The 16792-nt window shown below is 44.8% G+C and overlaps 1 protein-coding gene across 4 annotated transcripts in view; it reads right to left on the reverse strand.

Moving 5' to 3' along the window:
• ERGIC1 (endoplasmic reticulum-golgi intermediate compartment 1) overlaps positions 1-16792 on the reverse strand; it is a 141519-nt gene that overhangs the window by 27966 nt on the left and 96761 nt on the right. For all 4 annotated transcript variants that reach the window (XM_053303679.1, XM_053303677.1, XM_053303676.1 and 1 more), the window contains exon 6: positions 2149-2253. In XM_053303679.1, the coding sequence (XP_053159654.1) occupies positions 2149-2253 (105 nt within the window). The remainder of the gene's footprint in view (positions 1-2148; positions 2254-16792) is intronic.

The following is a 16792-nucleotide window of genomic DNA, read 5'->3' on the forward strand; positions in this document are numbered from 1 at the left end:
TGGACCCAAATTCTCTCTCTACCCCACTTTCTTAAATCCAACTGCCTCCTGCTCTAAAAGCCTCTTTCTCTTGCCTGCTCAGGAACTTACACAATCAGGACTCTAAACTAAAATGCTTCATTGTAGTTAAATGAAGAGCTGGTCTTGTGGTAGCAAGCATGAACTGTCCCCTTTGCTAAGCATGGTCAACCTTGGTTTGCATTTGAATGGGAGGCATGTGTGAGCACTGTAAGATATTCCCCTCAGGGGATGGGGCCGCTCTGGGAAGAGCATCTGCATGCTTGCCTGCGGAAGGTTCCAAGTTCCCTCCCTGGCACCTCCAAAACAGGGCTGAGAGAGATTCCTGCCTGCAATCTTGGGAGAAGCCGCTGCCAGTCTGTGTAGACAATACTGAGCTATACGGACTAATGGTTTGACGCAATATATGGTAGCTTCCTATGTTCCTAAATGTATTATGCATTATGTATTATGTTCCTTCCTATGTTCCTAAATGTATTACTAAATGTATTGATAGTAGTATGGCTTTAACCACACATTTCTCTCCTTTGTACTCCCCTCTACAATCAATATCTTCTTTTTATTTTTGAAACTTAAATCTTGTCTAAAGTCCAGTCATTTCCGGAGTCCACATTTTGCACAAATTAAAACTTACATGAAACTGTTCCTTTCAGAGCTAGTTCCCCTATGTAAGCCCAAAAGGTAGATTTCAGGGTGTTTGCCAATGACCCCAGAGCAGTTTCACTAACACTCCCAAGGCTACCACTCTCACAGGCGGCACCAAGGACCAGTGACCTACACCCACACTCCACTGTCATCTGCACGGCCAGGTAGGCACAGACAGGGATGAATGCAGGGTAGGCCCATATGGCAGCAGAGCCACTACTGAATAACAGCACCCTACATCACACCTGCTTAGGAAGGGTCTATTTCTCTACTCTCTTTCCTCTGACTTGCTAACACGATACCAGGCAGGACCAGGCAACACAGACATGGATGGCCCATCTCAAAAAATCAGCGAGGGGACGGGCAGCCTCTGCATACTTGGAATGTTTTATTCATATTCTATAGAAGCTACCCCTTCAGTCAAGGGTAGCTACTAAATCCCTTCCAGAAGCCCCCAACTACTCAGAAAAGTCTTGTTTCTGATCCCCATGTTACAGAAATGAATCCAGACTACAAATGGTATGAAGCTGTTCCTCCAGTCTGCAGGAACACTACAGACCACTTGAAGTTCCCAGGCATACTGTAGCCAGCCATCTACCCGAGTAGAAAGATTTAGGGCTATGAGCTTCCACTGGCAAACTACAATGAGCAAAGAGCCCATTAGACCATTGCATTAACTGAATATAAGTGCTTTCTTTATTTAATGGATAACAAAGTCCTGCACACTAACGCATTCTATTTTCTTTGAGGTGCTACAGTTTACATTGTTTTCAGAATACCATCTACTGGATACTTTTTTTTCTTAATTGAGACAGCTTTTTATTTTTCATCTTGATCCTCTCATTTCCTTTCAGTGGTAAACCAGCATCCCAAATCACACTTAATTGCATAATAAGGCAACTTCAAGCAGCTGCATTTGACAAAAAGGTACAAACACAAAATGTGCTCATTCTAAACTGCTTTCACTGCATACATCCATTAAGCCTACAGAAGTCTATATACACAAAGTTCACAACAGCCTTGTTCAGGCATTCGGCCCGTACCCAAGTCGGGGGTAGGGGGGTGGGGCCAGGCGGGCGATCACAGAAGTGCCTGCCACCACCACAGTTACGGCGCTCCTCTCTTCACACAAAATGCTGCCATTCCCACGAGCAGCAACAAAGTTTGCTGACTGACATGCCAGGGTGGGACTTCCGACCCCCTTTCAGCATTTGCAACTGTGTATGGGCTGAACTTCTGGACAGAACTACATGGCTGTACGTACCAAGAGCATGTAGGTATGAAAGGGCCCTTTTCCAAATACTTACACCCCTCACAGTTGCTACTGAAATAATATATCAGACGGACAATACACTCTCCTTCACCTCTGCGGCATTTGTTTTGGCCAGAAATAGCTAGCTGTTCAAGTGCATATATTAATGTTCAGTATACAGCAAGAGTGGCTCCTCTCTCATCCTCTTGAAAGCTCCCTCGCCCAAGACTCACCTGCAGTGTGTCACCGAAGCAGAGTTTGTGGATGACGTGCGTCATGTCAGGATTTTGAGGCTGCGCAGTGGCACTGTGTGTCGATACGTGAAAATTACCTGGCACCTAGAAACAGTTCAACATTTTGTTATACTCACTTCTCAGCACCAGCCAAGCGACACGCTGAGTAACATAAGGGGAAGACTTTGTTAGTTTGACCTCCCACATAGCCAAGGCCAGATATTATCTTCCAGGACTGAAACCCATGTAATCCCTTTTGGATGAGGACAGCAAGGATAGATTCATTTAGACTCTGAACAATGCCTCTTCAAATTTATTTACTTCCAATTATCTACAGCCAGTGTGGTGTAGTGGTTAGAGTGCTGGACTAGGACCGGGGAGACCCGAGTTCAAATCCCCATTCAGCCATGATACTAGCTGGGTGACTCTGGGCCAGTCACTTCTCTCTCAGCCTAATCTACTTCACAGGGTTGTTGTGAGGAGAAACTTAAGTATGTAGTACACCGCTCTGGGCTCCTTGGAGGTAGAGTGGGATATAAAATGTAAACAAACAAACAAACAAACCCCACTTTCCCATTTAAAAAATAACACAAATGATTGACAAAATCTAAGAACACCAATAAGTACAATCTCTTATTTTAGAGTGTTGTTGTTTTTACATCCTTCAACAAATGCTCAGATTGCAAAGACCTAAAGTGTTCTTGGTATATCCCCCAAATTAAATGAGACATTTTTATGCAAACGTTATTTATCAGCCTCTTCCCACATACCTCCCAAAGGCCCCTCTGAGTACTGTACATCAGTTTCACACGATCCAAACTGTGTGTGGTTGCAATTGTCTATCAGTTGCAATGCTACCAGAGGAGGTGCTGATTCAAGGCTATTCCCCTCCATACAGGCTGAGTCTCCATGAACATGGCCCTAAATTTCTGGTTCAGCACCATAAGGCTAAGCCTGAAGCAGGGTAAGTTCTTCCCCAAGGCAATGAATCTATGCCATGGAACACCTGGAGCCAACATTATTTTTGGAACTGTGCAGATTAAGCTTCTTACATCAGCCCTGTGGATTGCTCCCATGCACACATCTGGTCTCCAGACACCACCATGCAGACACATCCATAGTTCATCTTTAAACACACACATTTGTTAACAGGGTGCTGAAACACTATCACAGCTGTACTCCTGGAGTGGACACTTAGAAGTCTTAAGACTCCCACTGGGCCCCTGTCCTTGCCTCTCTGTTTACATTTATCGACAGCACTGCTAAAGTCCCTCCAGACTGGGGTGTTGTGATAATAGTCCCTATTTACAAAAAGGGAAGTTGATCAGATCCATCAAATAATCGCCCCATAAGCTTAGAGTATTATTGCCAAACTATATGCCAAACATCATCTGGCAAAACTTAGTGATTGGATCGAAACTCATAACATCTTGGGCCCTGAACAGGCTGGTTTTCACCAGGGGCGCTCCACTACGGAGCAAGCGTTTACACTGCAACACCTGGTAGAGAAGTATTCTTGTAAGCCAGGCTCGGCCTTCTATGCAGCATTTATTGATCTGAAATCTGCTTTCGATTCCATTTCTGGGGACAGTCTGTGGGTTAAGCTGCAGGATCTATCACTGGATAAATGCCTGCTTATACTGATTTATAAACTACACGAAAACACACGCTTAAAGGTTCATTGTGGAGATCAGGGTCAATTATCAGCCAAAATTTCCACCACTAGAGGGGTGAGAAAGGGATGTATCTTGGCCCCTGTCATTTTATATATATATATATATATATATATATATATATATATATATATATATATATATATATACACACACACACACACACACACACACACACACACACACACACACTCTCTCTCTCTCTCTCTCTCTCTCTCTCTCTCTCTCTCTCTCTCTCTCGTATCTGGTATGAATATGCCCCTGATACATCCGCCCAAATTGGTCCACAAATTCCCATCCTCATGTATGCTGACGATATGGTGCTTATGTCTTTGACACCTGTGGGTTTGAGGCGGGCACTTTCATTACTTAGTTCTTTTTGTACTGCAGAGTGTATCGAGGTAAACCACCAAAAAACGAAAGTATTAGTTTTTGCTAAGCGTCCCACACAACATACATGGCAAATAAAATGGTCACCCATTGGAACAAGTAAAAATCTATAAATACCTTGGCGTGGTTTTCCATTTTTCGGGCAGTTGCCAGGCACATTTAAATTACATCGTGCAGAATGCCCAATTATTGACTAATTCAATTATATCCTTTTATTTCACAAAAGGGGCTTTATACATTCCAGCAGCTATCAAATTATTTGTTGCCAAGGTTTACCCACAGCTATTATATGGAGCTCAGCTTGGTCCCTTTGGTAACTTTACATCTTTGGAGATTATCCAAACAAAATGTATTAGGTCCATCTGACAGGTTCCCAATTGCGTTCTTAATGCCGTCATCAGACGTGAAGTAGACCTCTGTACCTTGGAGGTGGAATATTGAAAATGTTTATTTCTGTTTTGGTTAAAACTATATTACCTCCAACTGGGTCTTGCTCTGCTTCCATTAATTGATCCCTTTAACTCTACATGGAAATGATTGGTTGAAACAAAATCTCAATTTTATGGGTTCTCGCTTGATGAGCTAAGTAGCTTGGGTCATGACTCTACTATGAAGCTCATCAAGCAACTAATACTGGACGTTGATTTACAATGTAAAGTAGCTAAAATTCCAAAAGGTGTGTATTTGGGCGATCAGATTTTTAGCTCGAACCCTGCTGCATACCTAAGTAATATTACACTTCCTAAATTCAGACGTGCTCGATTGCTAGCGCGACTAAATGCGCTTCCATCGGTGGTGCTCTATGGGAGACTTAAGGGGGTTCCTTATTCTTCCTGGCTTTGTCCGTGTGGTTCAAGCACTGTGGAGACCACTGATCATGTTTATACTGTAACCTCCACAAGGATATTTGTTTAAATCTTATTTTACCTTGGCTGAAGACATATCCTGGACATCCAGATGAATTCTATCTAAATGTCTTATTGTCTAATTTTAATTCTGAGTCTACTAATTCAGTGGCTAAATACTGTTATATTGTGTGCAAGTGCCGCTCTCTTGTTTATGATTCTGTTTCTGGTCGATGACTGAAATAAAGTGACTGACTGACTGACTCCCATTGACCACAAAGGTGCTTACAGTTCTCCTTAAAATATGATATATGTCCTTCATTATCCTCATTTCAATTCTGTTTTTGTCCCAATCTTCCCTTGCTCATTTCGGTACAGTTTAACTTGACTGCCTTAAATCTGTGTGACAGCTGCAGCAAAACATTTTTGGCATAACACCTCAAACCCCAATGCTAAAACTTGGATTCAGGCTGTGGATGTGCATGTATATGACCAGTTTGGCATGGTCAGAAGCAGCTGGTTAGCACAGAGTAGCCTTTTGCTGCAGCTGCCATGTGCTAAAGCAGCCTTGTGATTTAGCCCTCAAGACCAGGAACAGAGAGGCACCCTGGCAAGTGCCGAGAGAACGGTCGAGCTGAAACAGATTATAAATCAAAGGGGTTCTTGCTGCTGCTGCTCTGTTTTAATGGCACTCAGGCCCCAACCTTCACAGCAGCACCTTCCCAAACATCTTTTCCAAGGTGCAGTATGTGCAGTTCTAAATACACAGATATCACTGGAAAAGACTCCAGTTGCCATGACAATGTTGAGCATTTAAGCTCTGATGTGATTTGCAATTGGATTGCTCTGTAATCAGCAGGCATTTGGGAACACAGTCACCAGTGGAACTACATCACAAATTGTTATGTGGTTCTATGGGATGGAGACTGCCTTGATCGGCCTGATGGATAATCTCAGGGAATTGACAGAGGGAGTGCAACTCTGTTGGTCCTTTTGGATCTCTCAGCAGCTTTCATTACTATTGACTATTGGCCATAGTATCCTTCTGGACTGCCTGAGGGGGTTGAGAGTGGGAGGCACCGCTTTGACGTAGTTCTGCTCCTACCTCTTGGGCAGATTCCAGATGGTGTCACTTGGAAACGGTTGTTCTTCAAAAACAACCTGTAACAGAGATTCTTCTAGTGGTCATCTGTCCATCACACATGGGCTCTGCACCTACACAGGAGCAGTCTTTGGAACTCTCTAGCTCTTTCTGATTTTTGGTGGTAGCTCTGCCCCTCCAGCCTCACTCCCATTCCCCCTCAGTTCAGTTCAGGAGTCTGCCTATATGGAGAAAATATAGAAGAAAAAGGAGACTGCAGTGGGGCGGGATGGGAGGATTTGTGAACGGACAGATGACACTAGAAGAACCTCAGATACAGGTAAGCAACCTGTTGTTCTTCAGTGTGGTATCTGTCCATCACACATGGGTGCATAGCAAGCTTACTTGAAAAGAGATGGGATGGCAGTCACTAGAAAATGGAGCAGAGCACTGTCCTACCAAAAACTGAATCTTGACAAGCGTGCATGTCCAAGGCATTGTGTGATATGAACATATGTGGCAAAGCCCATATGACCGCCTACAGATGGCATCCAATGGCAGGTTGGCATCGAAGACAACCAAGGTAGCCAGAGACCTGGTGGAGTGGGCCTGCACCGGACCTGGCAGCGGCTTCTTGGCGAGAAGGTAGGCCAATTTGATGGCTTCCACAATCTATCTCGAAAAAGTCTGTGAAAGGGTTGATGGCCCTTAGTGCACTCAGCATAGGATACGAACATACGAATGGGGCCCTTGTCGGATCTCTTTGGTCCATTGGGTGTAGAACACCAGAGCTCTGCGGACATCTAGGGAGTGAAGTTTAGGCTCCAGGTCCACTGAGGGGTTCTGGAAAAATACTGGCAGAGAAACAGTCTGGGCATGGTGAACGAGGTGATCTCCTTAGGCAAAAATTCTATATCTGGTCGAAGTTGTACTTAATCCTTATGGAAAACTAGATAGGGTGAATCCACTCAGAGAGCGTGTAGTTCGCCCACTGTACGCACTGAAGTGAGTGCAACCAATATAACGCGGTCTTCCACATAAGGAGTCGGAGATCATAGAAAGCCATGGCTTGAATGGGGCCCCAATTAACTGTGTAAGGAAGGTTCCAAGCAGGGACCATCTTTGGAGCATTCAGAAATTTCAGCACTAGGCCTTTCAAGAAACGTTTCACTGTAGAATTCTTGAAGGGATAAGGGTGTCTGAGATCAGTCAGGCAGCATGTGATGACTGCCAGGTGCACCCTTATGAAAGATTACTTGAGACCAGAGGACTTCAGCTCAGGGAGATAAGTCAGAATTGTTTGAAAGAGTCGGGTTTGACGGATCCGCCTGTAAGGTGTGCATACCGGTAGTGAATCACATCCACTTATGTTGGTATGATTTTCTCGCGGCAGGTTTTCTGGAGTCTACCAGTATCTCCTGAAGAGCTGGCTCTAGTATGGGAGAAGCAGCCACTCCATTAAGCAAAGATCATCAACACTAGGGTTGAGCAGCTGCCCGTCTCGCAGGGCCAGGAAATGAGGTGAGCAGAGTAAGTGGTGCCAACCTCCATAAAGAGGATGACCTCAAAACGGTGCATTGGCTGGTAACCTCCAGGCTTGACTATTGCAATGTGTTCTACGTGGGGCTGCCTTTGTATGTAGTTCGGAAACTTCAATTAGTTCAAAATGCGGCAGCCAGACTGGTCTCTGGGGCAACCCGGAGAGACCATATTATGCCTGTTTTGAAACGGTTGCACTGGATGTCGGTATGGGCAAAATACAAAGTGCTGGTTATGACCTTTAAAGCCCTGAATGGCTTAAGTTCGTGTTATCTTAGAGAGCACTTTCTTCTGCATGATCCCCACTGCACATTAAGGTCATCTGAGGAGGTCCGGCTTCAGTTACCACCAACACTTCTGGTGGTGACTCAGAGGCAGGCCTTCTCTATAGCTTACTCCAGGGCTGTGGAATGCACTCCCTGAAGAAATCTGTTATCTGAGTTCATTATTGGCCTTCAGGAGAGTCCTTAAGACCTAACTGTTTGGCCTGGCCTTCCAAGGTTTTTAAATTGTTTTTAAATCATAAAGGTTTGGCCTGGTTTTCCAGGGTTTTAAAATCTGTTTTGTTTTAATAATTGGTTTTATGTTTTTACAGTTTTAGATTTTAATAGTTAATTGATTTTAGCTTTGTTTTAATATAAACCTCCCTGAGCCATTTTGGAAGGGTGGTACAGAAATGAAATGAAATGAAATAAAGATGCGCTAGAGCAGGGTTTCTTAACCTTGGGCCCCCAGATGTTGTTGGACTACAACTCCCATCATCCCCAGACATGGCCTTTGTGGCTAAGGATGATGGGAGTTGTAGTCCAACAACATCTGGGGGCCCAAGGTTAAGAAATCCTGCACTAGATTGGTGATGCTGTATATCCTTTCTGAAGGTAGATACGTAGGGCCCTTACAGAGTCGAATTAAATGCCAATGAAATAAATGACCTTCGTTGGAATAAGATTGGACTTCTTGAAATTGACTTGGAAGCAGAGATCCCTCAATAAGTGCATTGTTACGCAGAGATTGTCCAGTAGGTTTTCTTTGGAATCCACTGTCAAGAGCCAGTCATCCAAATATGGCAGAACTTGAACACCTACGCCTGCAGGTAACCCACTACCACGGCCCTGCATTTCGTGAAAATGCAGAGGGCAGGTGTGAGGCTGAAAGGAAGGGCTCTGAACTGGCATCCCATCTGACCCACCTGGAATTGGAGGAATTTGCGGTGTTGAGGACGAATGGTGATATGATAATAGGCATCCTTTAGGTTGATGGGAGGCAAACCACATGCCCCTTTGGAGGAGTGTAAGGATATCCAAGCATACCAAATTTCTTGTAACAAAGGTGAGTATTTAACTCTCGAAGGTCGAGGATAGGATGGAGTCCTCTGTCGTGCTTGGGGACTGTGAAGTAGGGCAAATAGAAACCGGATACCCCTTCGCAAGGCACCAGTTCTATAGCATCCTTTGCCAGGAGAGCAGTCACCACTCTGACCAGTGGGGTTGTGGGTTTGGTAGGTTGCACCCAGAATGGTAAGACGGGCGTGTCTTTGAACTCCAGAGCATAGCCCACATGGATGATGGTGATAACCCACTGGTTGGAGGTGACAGCATCACAGCAGGACAGATAGGGGTGAAAGCAGGTAGGGAGGAGGCGGGTGCTGAGGGTGCAGCAGAGAGTGTCAGGCACACTTCGTGTAGGAGCCATCTTGGGCCTCAACTGGGTCTGCTTCTGAGGCTGAAAATGCTGGTATTGCTTTTTATAAGACCTTTGTTGGTTTCCCCAAAAGGAAGATTTGGACTGTTGGGAATAAGAAGAAACTCTAGACATTGAAGCTCTCATCCAATGGTATTGCTTTGATGTTTTATTCGAGGAAGTCTGCAGGCTCATGGAACAAGCAGTATTCCTGAGCTTCTGGACCTTTTCTGAAGTCTCATCAATGGCAGGCCCAAATAAGGCTTCCCCATCCAACGGTGGACCTTCAAATTCTTGTTTTAGCATCTAGGGTCAGTCCTGATGAATGCAGCCAGGCATGTCTGCGAAGGGCCACTGAAGAAGCCACTGACCTAACTGCACAATCCAACTTGATACCAGGAAAAACGTAGCTGTTGCTTAGCCAAATAAGTAGCCTCCACACAAATCACCTGAGCAAGATCTCCTTGTTCACTGGGTAGCATGTCCAAGTAAGAGCCTACCTTTTCCCACAGGAAAAGGATTGGACCTGTCTATGCATGCCTCACAGTTTGCTATTTTCAGCTGCAACATAGTGGTAGAATAAATGTGTTGGCCAATGGAATCCAACTTCCTGCCCTCCCTGTCCACCAGAGCAGAGAGGACCCTGTGTCTCACATGAGACTGGGCTGCTTCCAGCCCAAGAGAATTCAGCACTGGGTAGTGCTGCAAGAATGGGCAGTCATCATACTGAATCTTGTATAAGCTCGCAACCTTCTTTGACGTGGGATGATTAGCAGAGGGTTTAGACCAAGCCTCCTTGGTTACATCCAGCAAGGGCTTAAACATTGGGAGAGCAACGGGTGTGTGTGCCTCTGAGTCAATCACCTCCCAAATCAGATCTGCTTCTGGTCTATACGGTTTTTTTATCTTCAGGCCCAGGGATGTTGCCATCCTTTGGATCTGCTCAGAGCGAGAGCGAAGGTCTCTGACAGGGGAACTTGGATTCAGAACATCCCCTAATGGTGCAGAATGGTAGCTGGATTGTGAGTCATGAGATTCAGGTTCCAAATTTGGGACAGGATTCAGAGCAGGAGACTCAGACGGGGCCTCAGGTGGAGCAGGCAGCTCCTGTGGTTCTGGTTGAGAAGGAGGCACCTGGGGCACTGGTTGAGTAGGCGGCAATGGGTGAACAGGAATAGTTGGTGGTAGCGGAGCTGCTAGTTTCAAACGAACTGTAACCAGCGTAGGCTTTTGAGAAGGCGGGACCACCTCCTTGGCTCGTGATGGTGACTGGGTGCAGGTGATCTTGACCTTGAACAATTCGTGGAATAGCCCCTCCAATCCCAGGGTCTGTCTCTGGGGTAAGCATGATGAGGGTTGCCATAGAGCGGGCCATGATAGGGCTCTAAAGGCAGTGGAGAATGATGGTACCGGAGGTAGTAGTGATCCCTGGATCCATGTAGCCTCTCTTCAATGGATCCCATATATCATCCCTGTATGACCAGTACCGAGGGTAGTAAGCGTCTGGCTCATAAGGGTCAGGGTCATATGGGTCGGAACCATAGGAGTCTGGGTCATCAGGTTCAGGATCATACCCCAATGAGCTACTCGGAGAGTAGTTAGGCTCGGCTTGGGAGTCCTCAACAGGACAGGTAAAACTGGTTCTGCGTCAGGGTCCCGAGGCATTATGGGCTCTGATGGGACCTGAGGAGGTTTCGTCACTTTCTTCATTTTTGGTACAGCAAGCGGACCCTGGTCCAGCGGATGGGCAGGGGGCTTCAAAGATGACACAGGGGCATCTCCTGGTTGCAGTACCTTTGTTTTCTTGGCAGGTTCTGCACCCTGAACAACAGAGAGCTTAGTGATCTTCAGGCACATTGGGGAGACTTTCTTAGGCACACCTCCTGCCCCTTTGCTCTGAACTATCGACAAAGGTACCCCGGGCAGAGCGTACGGTACCAAAGGGGGCAACGGTATAGAGAGCCCTTTCACTTCCAAGACTAGCCCTGGACCCCCAGCTGGGGATGAGTCTGAATCACATGGGCAGGCATCTTCTGAGGTACAAGGTACCGATGACATAGTGGGAGCAAGCGCCCTTTTCCAGATAAGGGGAAAGTACTGTTTTTGCAGGTGCGCTTAGACAGATTGTGGCAAAAAAGACAGGCTTCAACTCTATGAGATTTGCCAAGGCATTTCAAGCAGAGTGAGTGGCTGTCTGACAGTGGAATTTTCATGTTGTAGAGTGTGTAGCATTTAAAAATTTCTCAACTTGCCATGCAGGGATGGCTGGTCCGGAGAAAGGCAGGTGGCTCTGAATTTCCCACAGGGAAATATTAACAGTGAAAAAGTCACTATTCTCCTCATGAGTCTTTTTCTTTTTTCTTTCTTTTTTAATTATTCCAGGATAATAGATGAGTGCCGCCCTGGAGTCAAAAGAAATATTGGCGGGGCGGGGGGGGGGAGTTGCTGGTCAAGACTACCTTGAAAAATTCAGAGGGGAGGGAACGAAAGAAAAAATGGCAGCAAAAAAGGGCGGGAACTAGCAGAGGGAGGGCGAGAGGGGAAAAGCCCCTGGCAATAAAACAAGACACAAAAGGTGAAAGGCTAAAGGAATAACTGAGAAGCTGGAGACAGAATAAAAGGAGTGTCAAATTAAGAGTAGAAATGAGAAAAAGAACTATTCAGGCACTTAAGTGAAGCAAGAGAGCATCGAAGAAGCTGTCAATTGTATGGCGGACAATGAAAAACTGAACTGAGGGGGGACGGGAGTGAGGCTAGAGGGACAGAGCTATCGCTAAAAATCAGGAAGAGCTTGAGAGTTCCGAAGACTGCTCCTGTGCAGACGCAGAGATCATGTTGATGGACAGAGACCACACTGAAGAACGTGACTTTTATATGGTGTCTCTGAGGGCTACATGCTGTCTCCAATGCTCTTTAACATCCACATGAAACAGCTGGGAGAGATAATAATCAGGAGATTTAGTGCAGAGTGTTGTCAGTATGCTGATGACACCCAAATCTATTTCTCTATGTCAATATCATCAAGAGAAGGCATAACCTCCCTGAATGCCTGCCCGGAGGCGGCGATGGGCTGGATTTTTACATTTTAAGATCTGTATCTGTGTACACTTAATACTCATACAAATGTTCAACATAATGTACGAATAGGGCTCTGAATGATTGTAGATCAATACACAGATTGAACCAGTATGGAATTTAACGACACGAGTAGGGCTTTAAAGATTATGGGAAGATGTTTAAACTCGACAACAGATGAAGCCAGTAATGAGAAACAAAGATGTAGTATGATTAAAGAGTGAGTGTGTGTGTGTGTCTTTATAAAAATCAGAGAAATTAAATGATATGAAAAGTTGAGAACAGAAATAAAAGGTTTTAGTAAACCTTTTATTATCTATCTATTTATTTATTTACACAGTCAGACAGGTGTTATTGACTGGTTTGTTTTATCCAGACATCGAGTCCTTCCAAGGACCTGGGATGGCTGAATTTTATTATCAAAGTTGTTGCTGTTATTATAGATATTGTCGCTGAACATAGGCTGTTCCCAGTAAAGTTGCTTTTTGTAATTAGCTGATGGTGATTTCTGTGGCCTCTATGGTGTTGAGGTGCTTTTCAAGTTGTTTTGGAATTGCACCCAGGGCGCCATTTACCACTGGGATTATTTTGGTCTCCTTCTGCCACAGCCTTTCAATTTCAATTTGTAGATCTTTGTATTTTGTGATTTTTTTCTATTTCTTTTTCTTCTATTCTGCTATCCCCTGGTATTGCTATGTTGATTATTTTAACTTGTTTTTCTTTCTTCTCGACGACAGTTATATCTGGTGTATTGTGTGGCAGATGTTTGTAGTCGGAAGTCCCATAATATTTTTGCATCTTCATTTTCGATAACTTTTTCAATTTTATGGTCCCAACAATTTTTGGCTACTGGGAAAATTTTGGCTACTGCTTGTATTTTTTGCCGATGTTCCAGTGTATCATCCCTTCTACCTTGTCATGCCTTTGTTTGTAGTCAGTCTGTGCGATCTTTTTACTACAGCTGATTAGGTGGTCCATGGTTTCATCTGCTTCTTTACAAAGGCGGCACTTGCTGTTAGTTATTGACTTTTCTACTTTTGCTCTTATTGCATTTGTTCTTGGTGCCTGTTCTTGTGCAGCCAGTATTAAACCCTCTATTTCTTTCTTCAAGTTGCCATTCTTAAGCCATTGCCAGGTCTTGCCAATGTCTGGTTTTCCACTTATATTGTGCAAATATTGACCATGCAGGGGCTTATTTTTCTGCTTGGTTCTTGGCTTGTTCTTTCTTGAAGGCCTGCTTTCTTTCATTGGTGTTGAATAGTTTCTCGTTATTGACCATTTGAAGTGCATCTTCTTCACTGTCCTTGATATATTCTTCAAGGCCTCTTTTCTCCTCCTCTACTGTTTGATGGACTTGCAGCATTCCTCTTCCAACTGAGCTGAGAGGGAGGTATAGCCTATCTACATCACTGCGGGCGTGCAGAGCATGATTGATGGTCATTATTTTCCTGGTCTTACGATCTAGCGTCTCTAGCTCTGCCTGGGTCCAGTCTATTATCCCTGCAGTGTATCTGATAACAGGTATAGCCCAAGTGTTTATGGCTTGTATGGTGTTCCCGCCATTGAGTTTGGACTTGAGGATTTTTCTAGCTCTCCTTATGTATTCACTTCCCATTTTTCTTTTAACTTCAGTGTGTGCAATGTTATCAGCCTGGAGAATGCCCAAGTATTTGTAATGTTCTTTCTCTTCCAGGTTCTTGATCTTGCTTCCATTGGGCAGTTCTATTCCTTCTGTTTTTCTTATTTTTTCTCTGTTCATTATTAATGCAGCACACATGTCTAGTCCAAACTCCATTGCTATATCGCTACTGAATATACAGACAGTGTTTAGCAGTGATTCGATTTCTAACTGGGACTTTCCATACAACTTCAGATTGTCCATGTACAGCAGATGGGTTATTTTACTTGATGTTTTAGATGTTTGGTATCCGAGGCCTGTTCTGTTTAGTATTTGTGAAAGTGGAGTCATGGCGATTACAAACAACAGAGGGGATAGTGAGTCCCCTTGGAAAATGCCTCTTCTAATGCTAACCTGTCCAAGTGTCTTGCCATTGATTGTTAACTGTGTACTCCACATGTTGTTGTTGTTGTTACATTTATATCCCGCTCTTCCTCCAAGGAGTCCAGAGCGGTGTACTACATACTTAAGTTTCTCTTCCACAACAACCCTGTGAAGTATTGCATCTGCGAGTTCACATCCAGCAGAGTTGTTCAGGGTTGTGAGGGGGCTAGTAAGTGCCCCCTCTCCTTGAATCAGAATTTGGAGTCATCAGTTACCCGCTGCGATGTGTTTAAAGAGGTTTTTGCAGATAAAATCTCTCGGATTCAGGCCGACTTAGACGGAGACTCCACAATTAATTCGATGTCTGATTTGGAGGTGTCCGACAACTCCTCTTATGTGGTTCGACTGGATCGGTTTCAGTTTGTGACTCCTGAGGACATGGACAAGCTGCTTGGAGCGGTGAGGCCCACCACTTGTTCTCTTGACCCTTGTCCAACATGGCTTGTTCTATCTAGCGGGGAGGCTGTTGTAGGAGGCCTGGTAGATATCATAAATGCTTCTCTGAGGGAGGGCAGGATGCCTCCTTGTCTTAAGGAGGCAATTATTAGACCTCTTCTTAAGAAGCTGGCATTAGATCCCTCAGAGTTGAGCAATTATAGGCCTGTTTCCAACCTTCCATGGTTGGGCAAGGTAATTGAGAGTGTGGTGGCCTCTCAGCTCCAGACGGTCTTGGAGGAAACTGATTATCTAGACCCATTTCAAACTGGTTTTCGGGCGGGCTATGGGGTGGAGACTGCCTTGGTCAGCCTGATGGATGATCTCCAATTGGGAATTGACAGAGGAAATGTGACTCTGTTGGTTCTTTTGGATCTCTCGGCAGCTTTCGATACTATAGACCATAGTATTCTTCTGGAACGTCTGAGGGTGCTGGGGGTAGGGTACACTGTTTTACAGTGGTTCCGCTCCTACCTCTCAGACAGATTCCAGATGGTGTCAACTGGAGACTGTTGCTCTTTGAAATCTGAGCTTAAGTATGGTGCCCTCAGGGCTCCGTACTTTCTCCAATGCTCTTTAACATCTACATGAAACTGCTGGGAGAGATCATCAGGGGATTTGGAGCGGGGTGTTACCAGTATGCTGATGACACCCAAATCTACTTCTCCATGTCAACTTCTTCAGGAGATGGCATAACTTCCCTAAATGCTTGCCTGGAAGCAGTAATGGGCTGAATGAGGGAGAATAAACTGAAACTGAATCCAGATAAGACGGAGGTACTTATTGTGCGAAGTCAGAACTCTAGAGACGATTTTGATCTCCCTGTTCTGGATGACGTCACACTTCCCCAAAAGGAACAGGTTCGCAGTCTGGGAGTACTTCTGGATCCACACCTCTCCCTGGTTTCTCAGGCTGAGGCAGTGGCCAGGGGTGCTTTCTATCAGCTTCGGCTGATATGCCAGCTGCGTCCGTTTCTCGAGATGAATGACCTCAAAACAGTGGTACATATGTTGGTAACCTCTAGACTTGACTTCTGCAATGCGCTCTATGTGGGGCTGCCTTTGTACGTAGTCCAGAAGCTTCAGTTGGTACAGAATGCGGCGGCCAGGTTGGTCTCTGGCTCATCTCGGAGAGACTACATCACTCCTTTGTAGACAGAGTTACACTGGCTGCCAATAGGTTTCCGGGCAAAATACAAAGTGCTTGTCATAACTTATAAAGCCCTAAATAGCTTAGGCCCTGGGTATCTAAGAGAACGTCTTCTTCATTATGATCCCCACCGCCCATTGAGGTCGTCCAGAGAGGTCCGTCTTGAGTTGCCGCCAGCTCGGCTGGTGGCCACATGGGGACGGGTTTTCTCGGTTGCTGCCCCGAGACTATGGAATGCGCTCCCTGCTGAGAAACGATCCTCCCCATCTCTGACAATTTTTAGAAAGCATTTGAAAACCCACCTCTTCACCCAAGCTTTTTCTGTTCTTTAAATTTTAAGGTTTTAATTCATGGTTGATTTTTAAATTGTTAAATTGTTTTAAGTTTTTGTACATATTTTAACTTGTTTTATACTATTGTTAACCGCCCAGAGATGAAAGTTTGGGGCGGTGTACAAATGTAATAAATAGATAGATAGATAGATAGATAGATAGATAGATAGATAGTAGGCTAGGCTGAGAGAGAATTTTACATTTTAAGATCCCGTCTTCCTGCCAGTGTTTTACAGTTAGTCACCAGCCACACTAGCTGACATGAAAAGCAGCTGAAAAGAAACAAGCCATCAAACTTTATGGAAAGCAGTAAGACATCCCTGTGTATTTTTATACGGCAGTATGAGCCAGGGTAGGTCCTGCTTGTTATTTTTAGGTATGCT

This window comes from Hemicordylus capensis, chromosome 2 (assembly GCF_027244095.1).
Source record: "Hemicordylus capensis ecotype Gifberg chromosome 2, rHemCap1.1.pri, whole genome shotgun sequence".
Classification (NCBI taxonomy): domain Eukaryota; kingdom Metazoa; phylum Chordata; class Lepidosauria; order Squamata; family Cordylidae; genus Hemicordylus; species Hemicordylus capensis.